This window comes from Cydia amplana, chromosome 27 (assembly GCF_948474715.1).
Source record: "Cydia amplana chromosome 27, ilCydAmpl1.1, whole genome shotgun sequence".
NCBI lineage: Eukaryota > Metazoa > Arthropoda > Insecta > Lepidoptera > Tortricidae > Cydia > Cydia amplana.
The window spans coordinates 7675457-7692661 of NC_086095.1; the positions used below are offsets into that span (position 1 = coordinate 7675457).

Consider the following 17205-nt stretch of genomic DNA (forward strand, 5'->3'; position numbering starts at 1 on the left):
AATGCTGGAACATTTCTGCGACTCATCTAATGCGTTTAAGACAAAGTCAACAACTTTACGGAGTGCCTGCACCGTCGACCGATTTTTCCTGAATCCGAACTGGTTATCGGCAAAAATCTTATTTATTTCGAAATACTCTACTATCTGAGTTTTTACAACGCATTCCAATATTTTTGATAATGCTGGTAGTATACACACAGGTCTATAGTTATTGGGGTCTTCTTTGGCATCTTTTTTGTGTAATGGAATAACTTTTCCTATTTTTAAGCAGTCTGGGAATACGCCATCTAGAAGGCAGCTGTTGATTATATGTAACATTAACTCCATTAAATAATCATTCTCCAATAAAATTTTCTTCACAAAAACTGTATCCAGATTAAACACATCTTTGGAACGCTTACTTTTCAGATTTTTTATTGTTTTTCTTAATTGATTTACAGTAAGTAACACAAAGTTAATTTTCCTCTCCGGTTGTTTGGTTAAATAAAGGAAATTTAAACATGTTTGAATATTAGTGGGCATGTGACCTGTTAACCTGTGAGCAACTGTAGAAAAGAATTTATTAAATGTTTCCGCAATTTCATTCTTGTTTGTTGTAATTTGGCCATCACTTAGTTTTATAGCTTCTATCTGTTTTTCTTTTCGCTTGTTATGTTTGCTTGTTTGCTCCTTAATTATGTTCCATGCTTCTTTGGTCTTATTTTCAGCTTTATTTATTCTCACAGAGTATCTAATCTTTTTTGCATTGTTCAAAACCTTTCGAAAAACCTTCCTGTAAAGTTTTATTTTGTGGCTCCTAACAGGACATGGAGATAAATCTTGAATAAGTAACAATTTATTTAGGTTATTTTTAGAAATTTCTATTCCTTTGGAGTATAATTTTTCTTCTCTGTTCTTTAAGATAGTTATGTTGCGCTCAGGAAATGCTACATTAAAATAATGTTGCACTGCATTTTGAAATGTATTCATCTTTTTATTTGGGTCTGAATGTAACATAATTTCTGGCATTAATTGTTCATCATTATTAATTAAATAGTGGAAGTAATCATAATTTTCTTTATTCATTTTTCTTCTTAAAATTGTGGCCTTCTGTTTTGTATTTTCAGTTTGACAAAAGTATTTTAATAATATCGCTGTGTTAGCTGAAGGAAATCCCTAAAATGGATAATGTTGCCTTTGTACGCAATCATTTTATCCTATATTATATCATAAAGTGTTTTACTACTACTTCTCACACTCGTACTTCGTACCTATTTATTTACTAACATCGATTTTTACAAAACTTTTATTATTATTTTTTTATTTTTTTTTATTTATTTATTATTTATTTATTTATTTATTTATTTATTATTTATTTATTTATATACTGTTACATGCTAATGTTACTTAAATATGTTTTGATATCATTCTCTAGTACCTACTCATAAAACAAACGTATTTCATTTATTACATTATTTCAATTAATTGATTCATACATCCAAATAATAATAAACAACAAATGCAACTGGTACTTCATATAAAACGTGGCATTTTAAAATGCCAATACCACAATAGAATAATAAAATCCTCCCCTCTAATATATTCCCCCTGTATTCACTCTAATTGCTAATCAGGACACCCTGTTAATAAAATGGAGCACCCTCTAGCTGCCGGCAGTCTGATTATTGTATTGCATGAATTTATCACTTAGTAAAATTAACCGACGGTTATAAAGGAGGGTTATGAGTTATGATACAGTTACGTTACTGTACTGTACAGCTACCATCAGTTTGGCACTGACATAAACGCCGTCGAGAACGTAATTTACTTTCTATACATCTCGCTCGTACTCGCATATTAGTACAAACGAGATGTATAGAAAGTAAATTACGTTCTCGATAGCGTAAATGTCAATTTTGACACTGTCAGTGACACATGGTACGTGCTCTGACCATTTTACTAGGGATTTTGTATACTAACTATTACTATACTACGTACATACCGTAGAGTTTCGTATCTTTGCCTGGGCTCCCTATTTTCGCCTACTTTGACAAAAGTTGCCATTAACAAAATGTTTCTAATGTAAGCCTTACATAAAACTACTAAATACAAAGTATTTTTTACGGGTGTCAACATTCTTCGAACAATCTGCGGCTAACTTCACACAGTTTACGTTCAGTTAGGTTTTTTCGCGACGCCGACCACACGTTTTTTTAAGCCAGTGTTTGAACTTCGGTTTTTAACAGTGATACAGACCAGGTAAAGTTAAACTCTTTACATGATTATATACTATAACTATTTCTTTTTCATATGAAACTATTATTTAATGGCTAGCTTACGTTTAGAAGTCACAATTGGATAAAACATTGGTGAAGGTACTTTGCGTCCATCTTGTTGCCAAATTTCGCCTACCCCTAGGGTTGTCAAATTTGTTTTACCACATTAATAGGGTATTTGACTGTAAGTATTTCAAATAAATTATTTTACACCATGCATGAAATAAAGCATCATAAGGTTAATAGAGAAACGTAGACAGCAGTTATTTTTTAGACACAATTTATATTTTAAAACCGGTATAAAACTATAAACAATAGGTAACTTGATTGTGACGTCACATGCTAATGTTACATAATAAACCCCATAGTAGCAAAATCGTTTTGACAGTTCGAAAAAAGAAACTGATTTGACTAGTAGTCAAATACCCTATTGGTGGTGGATGGCATTACTTGTTTCCAAATTTAAATATTTTTGTACAGTCAGCAACAGAAGTTGCTCAGCGAGCCAGGTTTAAATATTAAATATTTTTGTTAAAAATTATAATTTTTTTACTTATAAACCATTACTCCCCTTTATTTGGCATGTTGGTTAATTTTTGGCAGCCCTAGCTTCGTTATAGAAAATGTATGAAACCAACTTCAGACTGTTACCAAACTTCGCCTACTACACCGTTTTTTTAAAATATGGCTAGTCTGGTGTAATTAAGGTTCATAGTATAGTAGCACATTCCAAATAGATACGACTTAACATGTGTTAGTCACAGAAAAGTGTATTATTAGCGGTAAAGCATGCCGTAGGCGAAGATTGGGAAAAATACCCAAACATCGCCTATTGCCTTTGAGGCCATTTTTTACCAACTTAACCAATGAAATTCAAAGTTTCAATTGTGAATACTGATAGTTAGGAACACTAAAAAACGTTTTTTCGCCTTAACGGATTAAAATGCTTTCAAATTTGAGAGATTTTTTAGGAAAAGTGTCAAAACCCAGGTGAAGATAGGAAACTCTACGGTACTGCTAGTTTTGTAACTGTGAGAATGAACTGTCGCCTGCGGTATTTCCGGACCGGTACGACCCTCAAACCTTCAAGAATAGAGCGTAAGTACCTACTCCCATCTTAAATGCCGGTAACGTACTTACAACCCCTCTAATTAAAAAACGCTTTTTAAAAATCAGTAACTATTACTTTATGAAAGCAAAAGAATTTCAATTGTTACATGGTACAATAGGTACTGTAAATTGGTAGTAACTACCTACTGGGAATTATTTTTCTCAATTTTTACCACTTGGTGACAACTAGTGGGAATTAACCCGTCTTTACATGCATCCAGCGGTTGTCATTGCATGCAGCATGCACCAGTGTCCCAAAACTGGACCAAATGATGTACTTACCTATTAGTTAAGTTAGATTATATAATTTATTTGTTGACATTTTTTATATTCATTATTTTATATTGTTATGTAAGTATCTATATAGTTTGTTATTGTGTCGTTTAAGTACTTGTGTTATGTATTGTGTGATTTGTCTCAGTGTTTTATGGGCTAAAAGCCTGAAATAGATGATTTTTTTTTTACCTATAGATAACAATGATTAAATAGCGTCGCCACGAAAAATCGCAAAGTACTTCGCTATTTTTAGGTGGCAAGTTTTGTCAATACAGCTTTTGTAAAGCCCGCCGGTGTTGGGATAAGCCTAAAAGCCTTCTCTGGTTTCAAGCTTTCGCAGATTTCAGTTTAGCAATAGATAATACAATAATATCTAAAATGAGCGTTTCTTATATTTTTTGCCATTTTTATATATTGTGACCTTTTTTGCCACTTTTGTGTTACCTATTTCGCGAGCCCTTTTCATCCTTATAAGAGAAAAAAAATGTCCTAAAATTTCCATATTGTTTTCAAACTTTCCTTTTTGTTACCCCCATACAAAGTAGGTAGGTACCTATATGGGGAAATGGTAAAACAATAGGAAAAAAACTTTAGGATCAAAAGAGTTCGTGAAAATGGCAAAAAATAAAAGAAACGAGCTCTTTATAAATAAATATAAAAATAAGAGGAAACTAACGTTTTCGAGCGTGATGTTATAGTGAATTTGAGGGATTTTTATTTTCATATTTCTACGAGTTTTAAGTTTTATGAATAGGTATATTCATAATTTTTATCCATTAAGTAGCCTTTACATTACAAAGGGTAAAAAAAAACAACCTAAACGTCGTAAACGCCATAAAGTTCATGTCGCTTACGCGTTTAGGTCGCGAGACTCACGCTCCGCTTCTTTGGTTTGTTGTCAAAATAACAATACAATACAATACAAATCCTCTTTATTGCACAACCTCAGAATAAATGTAGGTACATGGAAACACAAATAATACATGAAGACAGAGGTAAACAACGGGCGGCCTTATCGCTAAAGAGCGATCTCTTCCCGACAACCTTTACAACATCAACTCATGGCGCATAATACTGGCTCTCTGTGGCGATATGGTTTTTTTTTTCTCTGAAATCCCCCTAATATGCCTAAATCAGAAACTTTCATATAGCGCGAATCAAACAGTATGGGAGTGGAATGGAGTACTCCTACATTTTCCAAATTGGCCGCCTTCTTCTAATGACAAAATTGGTTAGCCAGACAGACATGTATACAAGGTTACGCAAACAATATTTCATCAAACTAATAAAACATATAGCAATCACATCAAATATTCACCACAGACTAATTTACAAATTTCCCTCATATCCAAATCTAAAACTACGTTAACTTTGGGGGATCGTTCCGAAACCAATCATATTACTCTACCCGAGGGATAGCTTCAAAGACATCGTTTGTTTTTATTACCACCCTCCGACATTCATTGGATGGGTTGATCACAAGTATATGAAGTCTAAATTTCGTGAAAATTGTCTAGTTGGGGGTCTGATGATTTGAGTGGATATTGTCTATCACTACACCTTATATAACAAAGTCCCCCGCCGCGTCTGTCAGTTTGAGTGTTTGTATGTTCGCGATAAACTCAAAACCTACTGAACGGATTTTCATGCAGTTTTCACCCATCGATAGAGTGATTCTTGAGGAAGGTTTGTCTATTTTTATAATTGTAATTTATTAGTGCATACAAACTTAATACACATAACTAGGAAAAAAAAACATAATTAAATAACTAACCTACAAAACTTAAAAATTAAATCTAAAAATAAATAAAACTAAACTTAAAATAAATAATTACAAAATATCCCCCTGCGGAATGGTGCCGTAGATACTGGCAGCATTTCCTCGCTGTATCGCAATACTTATTCTTTGTGCGAGGAAGCTGCCAGATCTACGGTCACCAGTGGCGTCAGCTATCCTTTCCGAAAGATCCTTAAAAAGGGTAGACGCGTTCGGACCCCACGGGCCAAGGGTCTCGACACCAAAAGGTACGAAATCGTATTCGGGGCCTTATAATTTGTTAAAAAAAGTGCAGCAAAAATACCGTGGACATTTCACGGCAACTTTGCAATTTTTGAAAATTATCTTAGACACATTGCTAAGTTGCTAACTCTATATCCCGTCACGACTATTTTTAAAACGGCCATCTTCATTAGCTCATAATTCGAGGCTCAACTAACCGGTGTCAATGAATAGCCAGTGTTAAAAACGTCGTAAGTGCATGTGATGTACTTAAACACAGAATTTTTCGGTTCTGGGAAGAGTTTTGACGGTAATCAGTAAGGATGTTGACGCTTAATACTCATAAAACCGGCCAAGTGCGAGTCGGACTCGCGCACGGAGGGTTCCGCACCATCAACAATAATAGAGCAAAACAAGCAAAAAAAACAAGCAAAAGAACGGTCACCCATCCAAGTACTGACTACTGACCCCGCCCGACGTTGCTTAACTTCGGTCAAAAATCACGTTTGTTGTATGGGAGCCCCACTTAAATCTTTATTTTATTCTGTTTTTAGTATTTGTTGTTATAGCGGCAACAGAAATACATCATCTGTGAAAATTTCAACTGTCTAGCTATCGCGGTTCGTGAGATACAGCCTGGTGACAGACGGACGGACGGACGGACGGACGGACAGCGGAGTCTTAGAAATAGGGTCCCGTTTTTACCCTTTGGGTACGGAACCCTAAAAATGAGTAAGAAAAATATGAAACCAGGTACAGAGATCAGAAGGTTTGGCACTACGTGCAGAAAAAAATACCGAGATCGCTTCATGGGAACTTACATTTTTTGATAATTCTCTTTGCTTACTAGGCCCCCAGTTGTTTAATAGTTGTCATCAACTCTTCATTCATGACAGTTTTAATTATATTTAAAATTAAAACCCGTTCGTCGTTAACGAGATTGAGAGTTCGTGTCCCGTCAGCCACACGGTTAATTTCATGTGAATTTTATCGGAAATCCCTCAGATTTTGCCTTTTAAATTATATTAAGCTAATTAAGACATTCAGGTATGATACTAACTAACACTCAGATTCATTTTAAGTTATAATTTGTATTCACAATCTGCCCATAAATAATAGTATGTACATGCATGCATGCATGATTAGGCAATCAGAGTACAGCAAAGCTAAGCCAGGTAAACTATAAGCTAAGTCGGGTGTCAGGGCATACAGGTCCAAGGTAAATAATAAATAAACTTAAGAGACAATTTTACACATATGGCTAAAATACTACGTAATAGTTGTTTGTTTACTAAGGGGGCAAAGTTGTTGTTTAACTACTCATCCTAAAATTTATACCCGATAGAGTTAAACAAACTTTGCTACCAATTTAAATACAAAATTTTCATCACGCCAACGCGACGAAAACACTATCTGTAGGTATAATATTACTAATCTAATCCAAATGGATAACGCTATTAAATTATAAACTGAAATAAAACTATGTACTACTACTGCTATTAAATATTTATAATTTATAATCATCACTTATAAGAAATTCGCATCAAATTACTTTGCCACTTTTGTGGATGGATAAAGTGCAACTTTTCATCAGTCTTTGAACAATCAAGACTGTCTTTACGAGCTGGTGTGGTGAAAAATGTGTGTCCTATCTATACACTTACGACCTTTTGTAACGGAGCAGCAATTGACAGTGACGCAAGTCCCGAACTAACGGATAATATCTTCTAATAAACCGGCGGTCAACAGAACAGGGAACGCTATGGAGTATACCTATTAACTTATTTATTTATTTTTATAATATGGGAGGCATCGCCTGAGGGTACGCGAATACCGTCGCCCATGGATGGACACCCGCAACACCAGACGGGTTGTAAGTGCGTTGCCGGCGTTTGAGATGGAAGTACGCTCTTTTCTTGAAGGTTTGAAGGTCGTATCGGTCCGGAAATACCGCAGGCGACAGTTCATACACTTTAGCAGTTTAGTTTATTCCACGGAGTCGTCATTTTGGCAGTCAAAATGTTAAAAAGAAATGCCCAGATCCTAGGAGAAGTATTCTGTGCAACAGGTACATAATAAGGGTTCTTAAAATTCAAGGGCCGAAGATACTAAACGAGACTACGTCGAGTAGCAGGCTCTTAATTATGTTATTATGAATGTATAGATATTTACTTTGATTTTAATTTAATTTTCACTTAGGTGTTTGCTGTTGTCTGAGAAAAAAAATATTGAGTGCAACGGTAGGTACCTAATTAGGTCTTGAAATTCTCGGGCCTGTAACTTCGACCTTTAAATTTTAAGAACCCTTTTTCATGTAGCTATTGCTCAAAATACTATTCGAACATCACTACATAGTATAAAACAAAGTCGCTTCCCGCTGTCTGTCTGTCCCTAATGTATGCTTAGATCTTTAAAACTACGCAACGGATTTTGATGCGGTTTTTTTAATAGATAGAGTGATTCAAGAGGAAGGTTTATGTATAATTTGTTAACTCGTGCGAAGCCGGGGCGGGTCGCTAGTGGTAAATAAAATACCTACTTTATAGAGCTAAGGTCGACTCTACGGGCGCCCTGTCCCGACGCGTCCTCGTATTTTTCTATTGCCCGGCTTCTCATGAGCTGGAATTGGTAGAAGTCATGCAATTGCCACTCCAATTATCACGGAAAGAGGACGATGCACGAACAATTCATTAATAATACAATAAAAACTATGAGACATACCGACTAGTGGCTCTGCGAAACTGAATAAGTGGCTCCGCCATTTTGAAAAAATATCTTAAAACTAAAGCGGAGGCAAAATTCGTACCTGGCCCCGTAGCCAACATGCCAATCGCTAACGCTCCGCCGAACGAAACGCAACTGTCACTGTCACACTAATATGGAAGAGTGATAGAGACACAAAGCGATTCGATGGCGAAGCGTCACCTTGGCTAGGCCGCCTGCTCTTGCCTCAAACGACTGTCTTTTGACTAGACCTACTGTGCTGTAAGATCCTTGTCCCAAACCATTTCAAGTATAATATATAAGTATAGTCCTCCTCATCGTTTTCGACGACGGCGACCCTAAATAAATATCATGGACGCTGTCTAGCGTGAGCCCTAATGTGGCTGGCCAGACCGAACATGGACTTAAATACTTTGTTGTTTGTAATATTAATATTATACTAACAATGAATTATTATCTTCTTTTTCTCCTTATTCTTTTCCCATTATTTGGGGTCTGCTCTCCTAGTTATGTTTCGCCAGATTTCAAGGTCCTGGGTCGTCTCAGTACGGTTACCATCAGTTTGTCACTAATATAAACGCCGTCGAGAACGTAATTTACTTTCTATACATCTCGCTCGCACTCGCATATTAGTGCAAACGGGATGTATAGAAAGTAAATTACGTTCTCGACGGCGTTTATGTCAGTGACAAACTGATGGTAACCGTACAGGTGTGATTTGGGCTTCTTCCATAATATATCCCTCTTGACTGTTGCTAGCCATGTCAAACGGGGTCTTCCTCGTCGTGATTGTGTGGGGAACATATCTAGCACCTTACGTGTCATACTTACAATAAATGGATTGTGAAAGAGGTATTATAAGTAATTCCATGCCTGTGTTGTAAGACTAGTAAGTTGTAAGTTTCTTGCCCAACTATAAGTTACAAACAGCCCGCGGCGTTAGCGATTATTTCGCTGCGGAACTCAAACTTGCTTGAATATTGTCCACTGTCAGATTCTACAGCGATCTAGTTGAAACTTCCGTCGTGTTTGTCATTGCTCGCAGTAGATGAGTCGAACGTTGAATACTATTTAAATAGAATAGGTTTAGAATAAGACAAAATTAGGGTGTGTAGGAGTCTCATTAAAAACGTCAATTGTTTATTATATCTAGGTACAGTACCCCTATACGGCTATCATCAGTTTGTCACTGGCATAAACGCCGTCGAGAACGTAATTGACTTTCTATACATCTCGCTCGTACTCGCATATTAGTGCAAACGAGATGTATAGAACACTGTCAGTGACTCGTGGCACGGGCTCTGTACCCCTAGTGTAAATTTCATTCCATAGCGTGACGTGACGTCCGCGTTTGCGTTGTTTGTATCCATGGGATTTTGAGTTTCCTAAATGTCTCGCTTGGCGCACTGTTCAAAATCCCATATAAAAATAGACATAACGCAAACGCGAACGCTCGTCACGCTATCAAATGAAGTTTACACTGTAAAGGCTGAGTGGACGCTCGTAGCGGAGCGTTCGGCGGGGCGTGCAACATAGCGTCGGGCTCACACGTGATGTATAGCAGCGTGTACTAAGGCCGCTCCTATACGCTTGCATTTGTTTAACATGCACGCCGCACGCCCCGCCCCGCTGCACGCCCAACTCGAGCGTCCACTCAGGCCTTACACATTAAGGGTTCTGGTTTATGCGTTGGACTCCTCTTTTCTCAGATAGCAATCGGAACAAACACCGAGTAGTTTCAAACTTGGGCGTGTCTTTAGTTGCAGAATTCGGAAGTTCCGTCTTAAAACTGTTGTGGGTTCGTGAAAGAATAGTTCATTTCAAGTTTCGGGGACGGATTAAGAGCAGAAAGTTTTTGGAGAAAATTATTTAACGCGGATGAAAGATAAACGTATATTACGTTGCAAAAGCGAGGGAAAATAAAAATAGTTGGAGGTATTTTGAGCGAAAATTGTTTTACAGTACATTATGGCCCTATTTTCCCGCACTAGTGCGTAAAATAGCACTTTTCGTGTGTATATGTCAAAAGTTTAAAGGGCCATAATTATGTACTGTAAACATACGTAAAACGTTGTACGATACACGTGCAAATAGGTTATTCGCAACTCGTGTCGTTAATTTATCGCCACTCGTTTCGAATTTCCTCTTTTCCGCACTTGTATCGTAATGACTTTTGTCGCTGTTTATAAATGGGTTACAATGAAATAAAACTATTGAAAAGGATAAAATCGCGTACCTATAATGAATTAAAAATACATTTCGACGTTTCGAACCGCGACGGTGACGGTGACGCTATAAACTGTATAGGATTTATATAAATAATTAAAAAAATATTTACCGGAAAAAATACATATGGTTTACTTAACCTATGACTATGACCGCCACACTAGGCTAAGCTTGTCTCGTGGAGTCTGTTTAAACAATTCAAATTTTCAATTTGAAAGGTAGGAATGTATTTCCACTAGGTATGTACGCTATTTAATCCGTTTCCATATTTTTTTTTCATGAATAACTATCGTGATAACTGAAAACAATATAATGGGTTACATTACAAGTTGAACAATCAGTTACAGTCAATAAAACCCCTAAATCCAAACTATAATAAAAACTTGACTTGATTCCATGTGGATAAAATCCTTAAAGCATCGTCCCGAATTTAAACTGTTGTGAGACATACTAACATTGAATAATTTTACATTAAACAAGTGAGTCTAAACCGTAAAATTATTCAACCGTCGTCCCGATTGAAATTTCAATCATGTCATGGCGTAAGTACGTTCCATCGGCATAGCTTGGCATTCGGCATACCAGTCAATACTCGCAGATACCGCCTTTGAAGTCCGTCACAGTTGTGTGGAGTATGTAGCTGCTATTCTATTACTGTATGGAGTGCTTCCAATCGGGCAACAACACGGCAACAATCACGACACTATTGGTATTTTGGTATTTTGGATACACAGGGTATTTTTGTTATTGTTAAGTTGTTTTAGAACGCAGCAATTTTTTTAATTTATATATTTTTTTTTTATTTTATATTTATCCTATTCAGAACTATAATTACAAATTGTAGTAAGAAGTAAATGTTTTTTTTATATTTTCGTGTATATTATTTCACATACATAGGTCACAATTAAAATATTATGGGAAGTCTTAGAACGTAGGTCCTGTAATTCAATTTGAATTATGGGCTACTTTATACTCATCATATAGGTACGTAGAAAAAAAATATTCTTTGTCTTTCATATAGGTTGTCATTGCAATAAGTACTACACAGGCCCAGAAATGTAATCAAATTAGTTACCTAAACTTACCAGAACTATTTTAGAGAAATAGGACAAAATGAGAATGACACATAACACATAAAATACATAGGTATACACACAATAATAATATTTATATTATAACATTTTAAAAATGTCACCATTCAGTGTAGTAGTTAGAGACACATTTAGATCTCAGTTTAATTGCTTAGATCGGGAATTCCGCCACCACTGGCGCCTTTTGTTTGTCATCTGCCAAATGCTGTGAAATCTACAGTTAAGAAAAAAAAAGTAAAAGTTTACTTTTCTAAAAATCACTAATTAAGACCAGGAAATCCTTCATGGTAGAACCATACATGCATGCATAGTGGTCTGACCATACTCTGAGGGGTGAGTATGTAATTATGTATGTAGATCATACTGAACAACTTCTAATATGGGGTTAATCCAGAAAACCCGAATGAAAAATCTGCTGTCCCATAGAAAATACTGACATATGATTCGCCGAAATGTATGAAACGGCCGCTTTTTTTTTCGCTAAATCGGGGACAGCGGGGTTGGCTCCATATTAAAAGTTATTCAATATGACCTAAATATGAACTCAGAGTACAAACACATCCTTTATTCACTGATCTCTGATAACATTAAATAAATAGGAGCATAAATAAATATGTATTAGTGGTATAATTGGACACTATACCTACTAGGTATCGAGCATATTATATACCTAGGCAAGTAGGCACATTATCCACTAAATATGTTTTTTTAATAATTTTTCCTGAATTTCAAAACATTAATTTTTCTGTATACTTACTCAATTATAATGTATGATTAATAATCATTGATTATATATGTAGAATGAAGCTTATTATATCTGTTTGTTTGTTCCAGGCCAAATCCAAATAACGCCTCGCGAAGCAGTCCGGCAAGTCGGAGAGAGCCTCGACGTGTTGTGCAAAGTCAACTACCCCATCTCGTTCTGTCGGTAAGTACCTAGCTACTTTCAGTCCTAGGCCAGCAATGTTGTGCGTTGAGCACAAATACAGGTGGCGCAACTCGAGTCATATATTGATGTACTCTGCAAAGTCAACTATTTCATCTCATTCTGTCGCAAAGTAGCTACTTTCAGTCCTTGGCCACCCTTGGCCAGCAATATTTCAGCAGGTAATCTAGTTAACGCATATCGGCCAGGCATAACGAGGTTTTTTTGTGTATTTAACACATTTTTTGTATTTACTTAAGTATTTTAAATGTAATTATATAAAATATAGTCGTACCACTTTAATACTTACCTTCCCAAACACAATACAAGTCAAATTATTTTTATGAAAATATTTTGTTTTCTTTTTTAAGTAGTCACACTACTATACTTTAAATTATAAACTGAAACAGATACCATACACCAAAGAAAATGTCACTAAATCCACCGGTGTCCGAGGCGGGAATCGAACCCGCGTCTTCAGCTTCGCGGCTAACGTCCCGACCACTAGACCACCCGGCCACGGCGGTACGCGTCGCAAATTCTAACTTACCTTACTTGATTTGAATGTGTTTTTTTTTCGAATGTGTGCGCTGCGATGTTAAAAACGTTGGTTTGATTTAGGGCTGATTTAGACGGCGCGCAAACTCGTATACTATTTTAGTTACAGTGAGGCACAGACAATTAAGTTAAGACATCCTCTAGATTCAGCATAGTAACGCTACCCCTTCTGACACAAATATACGGTAGTTTTACTCCATCTTCGAGTCAAAGTGTCAGAATCCCGTGCCGTGATTGTGATTGGTCCGCGTCTTTGAACGGACCAATCACGGCACGGGATTCGCTCACCTCGTCCCCCGCACCCCTGTATTTTTGGCAGCATCGGTTTCAAGAAATAATTGCTCTAAACTCCGTCTAGAGGATTCCTAGTCTATGCATTGAGGACTGTTGGTTACGTCCAATTCAACCGACCATCAAAACCCGCAATGTAATGAAACTCGCGTGCGAGTTCTCGCATCGTCTAAATGAGCCTTAATATTTGTTGTATGTATATTTCAGAGTGGAGATCGGGAGAGAGTCCTATACGATCCCCAGCAACTCCCCCGCCCCTGGAGACCCCACTTACTATGGCAGAGGCCTACAGGTGAGACGCCATCTTTATTTTCATTTAGCTTTACCCATGTCCGTTTATCCTTATGTCACTAATTGCGAACTGCAGAACATTCTCAAAATTTCTGGAAATTCATGAGAAAATTCACATACAAGGTTCCACTTACAAAGTAAAGAACTTTTGTTAGCGATTAATAAAATAGAAAATTATATTTATTTTCATATTCCTTAGATCCATTGATTCATATTTTATAGATACTTAAAGCAAATAGTCAGGAGTACATAAAATATACAGAAAATAAAATTACATTTCGCTAAATGTAAAGATAATCGATTTAATCGAGTAAACTTAGATTCATAGATTGTTAGTTACAAGAGTTGTTTTGTTTAACATCTGCGTCACTCTTTGGCGGGTTACCTACGCCATTTCGAAAGATGTTTTGCCGATAGTTGTTTCGTCGAAGACCTTTTATCGAATCTACTTTTAGACGAAAGCTTGATCAATCGAAGGTACCATTCATCGAAATATCATTTCACCGACAATGCGTTTTGTCGAAAGCTTAAAACATCGAATATTCATTTTATCGAAACTTTTTTACACATGATATTTCATCGACATTTGAAGTACTTACCTACTTATGCAATGTTTTATTTTATCGAAAAATGGAATCTTGACCGTTGCGAGGGTTTCAAGCAAAAATTCTTATAAAACTGGAAAACCGTTTATAGGTTTTCCTTTCCTCAAAATTTGCAATAAAAAATATAATATAATAAAATATGTATTTTTTTAAAGCGAAACCTATAAACCTAGAATATATTATGCTGAAGCGATCGACATCAAAATCAGAGTGGTTTGTTAAGATTAGTTAGTGGAAACAAATACGAAGTAGGTAAATAAGTTTCACAATACATATAATCACCTACGGCTACACTAACCGCGTAGTGTGCAATATAATAGCATGCATATAACCCGCCTAGGGGCCGATACAGACGGACTGCAACTTGTACATATGGGAACTGCACGCCGACATTGCAGTTGGCGCGCAGTCGAGTCGACTTGCAGTTTCCATACAAATTGCAGTCGGGTTGCATTCCGTCTGTATCGGCCTTAAGGCTCAAGGTTCTTTCTAAAGTAGGTACATATTAAGAGGGATGAATAGCTACTGACAATAATAGGTACATGTTTGATACAATTTCCATTTCGGGAGAAAACGGTTTCCACTAACTAATCTTAACAAACCACTCTGATTTTGATGTCGATCGCTTCAGCATAATATATTCTAGGTTTATAGGTTTCGCTTTAAAAAAAATACATATTTTATTCTATATATATATAAATGCACGTGTCCTGACTAGATATGAGCGCCGATATGCATATAGCCGGCGGCGGCGCGCCGGTCAAAATAGGTCGGCGGCGGCGGCGAATCGGCGGCGTGGCCTTGAAACACCTTCGATTAATGAAAAAAGAATTCAAACCAAAATTTTACCGAAAAAACATGTTTTTGCTGTAAGAAAGTTATGAAATAAATGCATCTTTTATTTTCAAGGATAATTTATTGAATAATATTACGAAAAAAATTGATATCATATAAACTGTGGATAAGCGGTATTGCGCGGCATCAGAGGCGGTCTTAATCTTGGCGAGGCTCTGGCCGGAAGATCTTAGCGAGGCCCTTATCTTTTGTGCTAAGTTAAAAATTGCGGTTTGGCTGTATCAGGGCATATAGAAAAAAATACATAGAGTGTTCACTCCATACATCAGTTTTAGTACCAAAAAGACTATTAGCATCTAGCATCGAGTAGTGGAACTATCAGTACTGCTACTTGACAATAGATGTAGCACCGACCGGAAAGTCTTATGCTGTTGAGATAAGACTTTCCGGTCGGTGCTACATCTATTGTCAAGTAGCAGTACTGATAGTTCCGCTACTCGATGCTAGATGTAGACACTGAAATTAATAGTCTGAACTGATGTATGGAGTGAGCACTCTTGTCTTACTATATTTCTCTATGATCAGGGAAACGTCTTGTCGACAGTCCAAAGAAAATTGAGCTCCGTCATTAACCAATATCGACCCAATAAAACCGATTTATATCAAAAAGTGAGGCCCAACTCCGAGCTCCATGTAACACCGAAGACTTGATTTCGACGCCTCCCAATGCGAGGCCAGAGGAAGAGCTGCAGGTAAGCATACAGCTAAGTTCGAAAGCCAAGTGTAAGCATGGCTGACGGCCGAACGCCTGGAGCGCCGATTGCGGCGCGCTTCAGTGCGAGGCCGAGCTGCTAGAGAGCAGAGCGAGGGTACAGGCCGATAAAGACTGAAGCCATAGTGTTAAAGAGATCTGGAGCTTTCCTGCGGGCGCATTCGTGCGACGCCAAAGGCCGAGCTGCAATGGAGCTAAGATCGGATAAGGACCAATGCTCAAGCATTTTAAAACAGGCCGAAAGTTGAGCTCCAACCAGGGCCAAAAACTTGCAGGTTCAGATAGCGGTTTAATTCCATGCGAGCGATGCACAGCCAAAGATTGAGCTGTGAGAGAGCAAAGCTTGAAATTTGAACAGTGGCCAAGTTTAATTGAGACCCGATTCCGACGCCCTTCCGTGCGAAGCCAACGGCCGGACTTTTGGACGTGGAAACGCTTAATATCTCAAAATTAACCCAATTTTATACCTTTTAAAGACGTTTAACCATGCTTGCAATGGTTAAATTCGCGGTAAATGATGATGGTTAGCTGGCAAAATTAGTTATGCATTGGATCGGTAATCCAAAGATGTGGGTTCGAGTCTCACGTTAGCCAGAGTTGATCACAGTTAATTTTTTCATTGTGATTGACATATGTCTATTGACTATCGTATATATACAATCTATAAATTGTAATGTGGAATGTCCCACAATAAAAATGGAAGGAAATCAGTATGTTTATTACAAGCATATTGATGTTAAAATTGATATTAAATAATTTCGTTTTCCCAAAACTAGTAGCGCGATTACTAGACAGATAAGTTTGCATTTGCCTTCGATATTTTTGAATTATATTGGGCCTAAAATACCTTTTGAATGGCTATAAACTATTTGAAGTGGCGCCGTTAATGATCTAAACTCGATTAAAAACATATTATCTGATTCTGAAAGTAGTACTAGCTACCAAGGTCACGCCGATGCCACGCCGATAGCGCAGCGTCGGCGGCGGCGGCGCGAAAATTTTGTCGGCGGCGGCGGCGCGCCGGCGCGGCGCTCATATCTAGTCCTGACTGATTGACTGACTGACTGACTGACTGACTCATCAACGCAGAGCCGAAACTACAAACGCTAGAAAGTTGAAATTTGGACACTAGGTTTGTATAGGTGAAGGTTTGTATAGGGTTCAAATTTTATTTAAAACTAGGAACTTGAAACTTCGTAAAAAGGTATTTTATAAAAAGAAAAGAAAACTAATTTCAGAATTTTTGATAATTCATCCCCCAAAGTGGTGAACAAAGGGTAAGGGTAG

The 17205-nt window shown here is 37.1% G+C and overlaps 1 protein-coding gene across 4 annotated transcripts in view; it reads left to right on the top strand.

The window, feature by feature from the left end:
- LOC134660564 (fasciclin-3) overlaps window positions 1-17205 on the top strand; it is a 219973-nt gene that overhangs the window by 173281 nt on the left and 29487 nt on the right. For all 4 annotated transcript variants that reach the window (XM_063516337.1, XM_063516336.1, XM_063516338.1 and 1 more), the window contains exons 3-4: window positions 12516-12609; window positions 13663-13747. In XM_063516337.1, the coding sequence (XP_063372407.1) occupies window positions 12516-12609; window positions 13663-13747 (179 nt within the window). The remainder of the gene's footprint in view (window positions 1-12515; window positions 12610-13662; window positions 13748-17205) is intronic.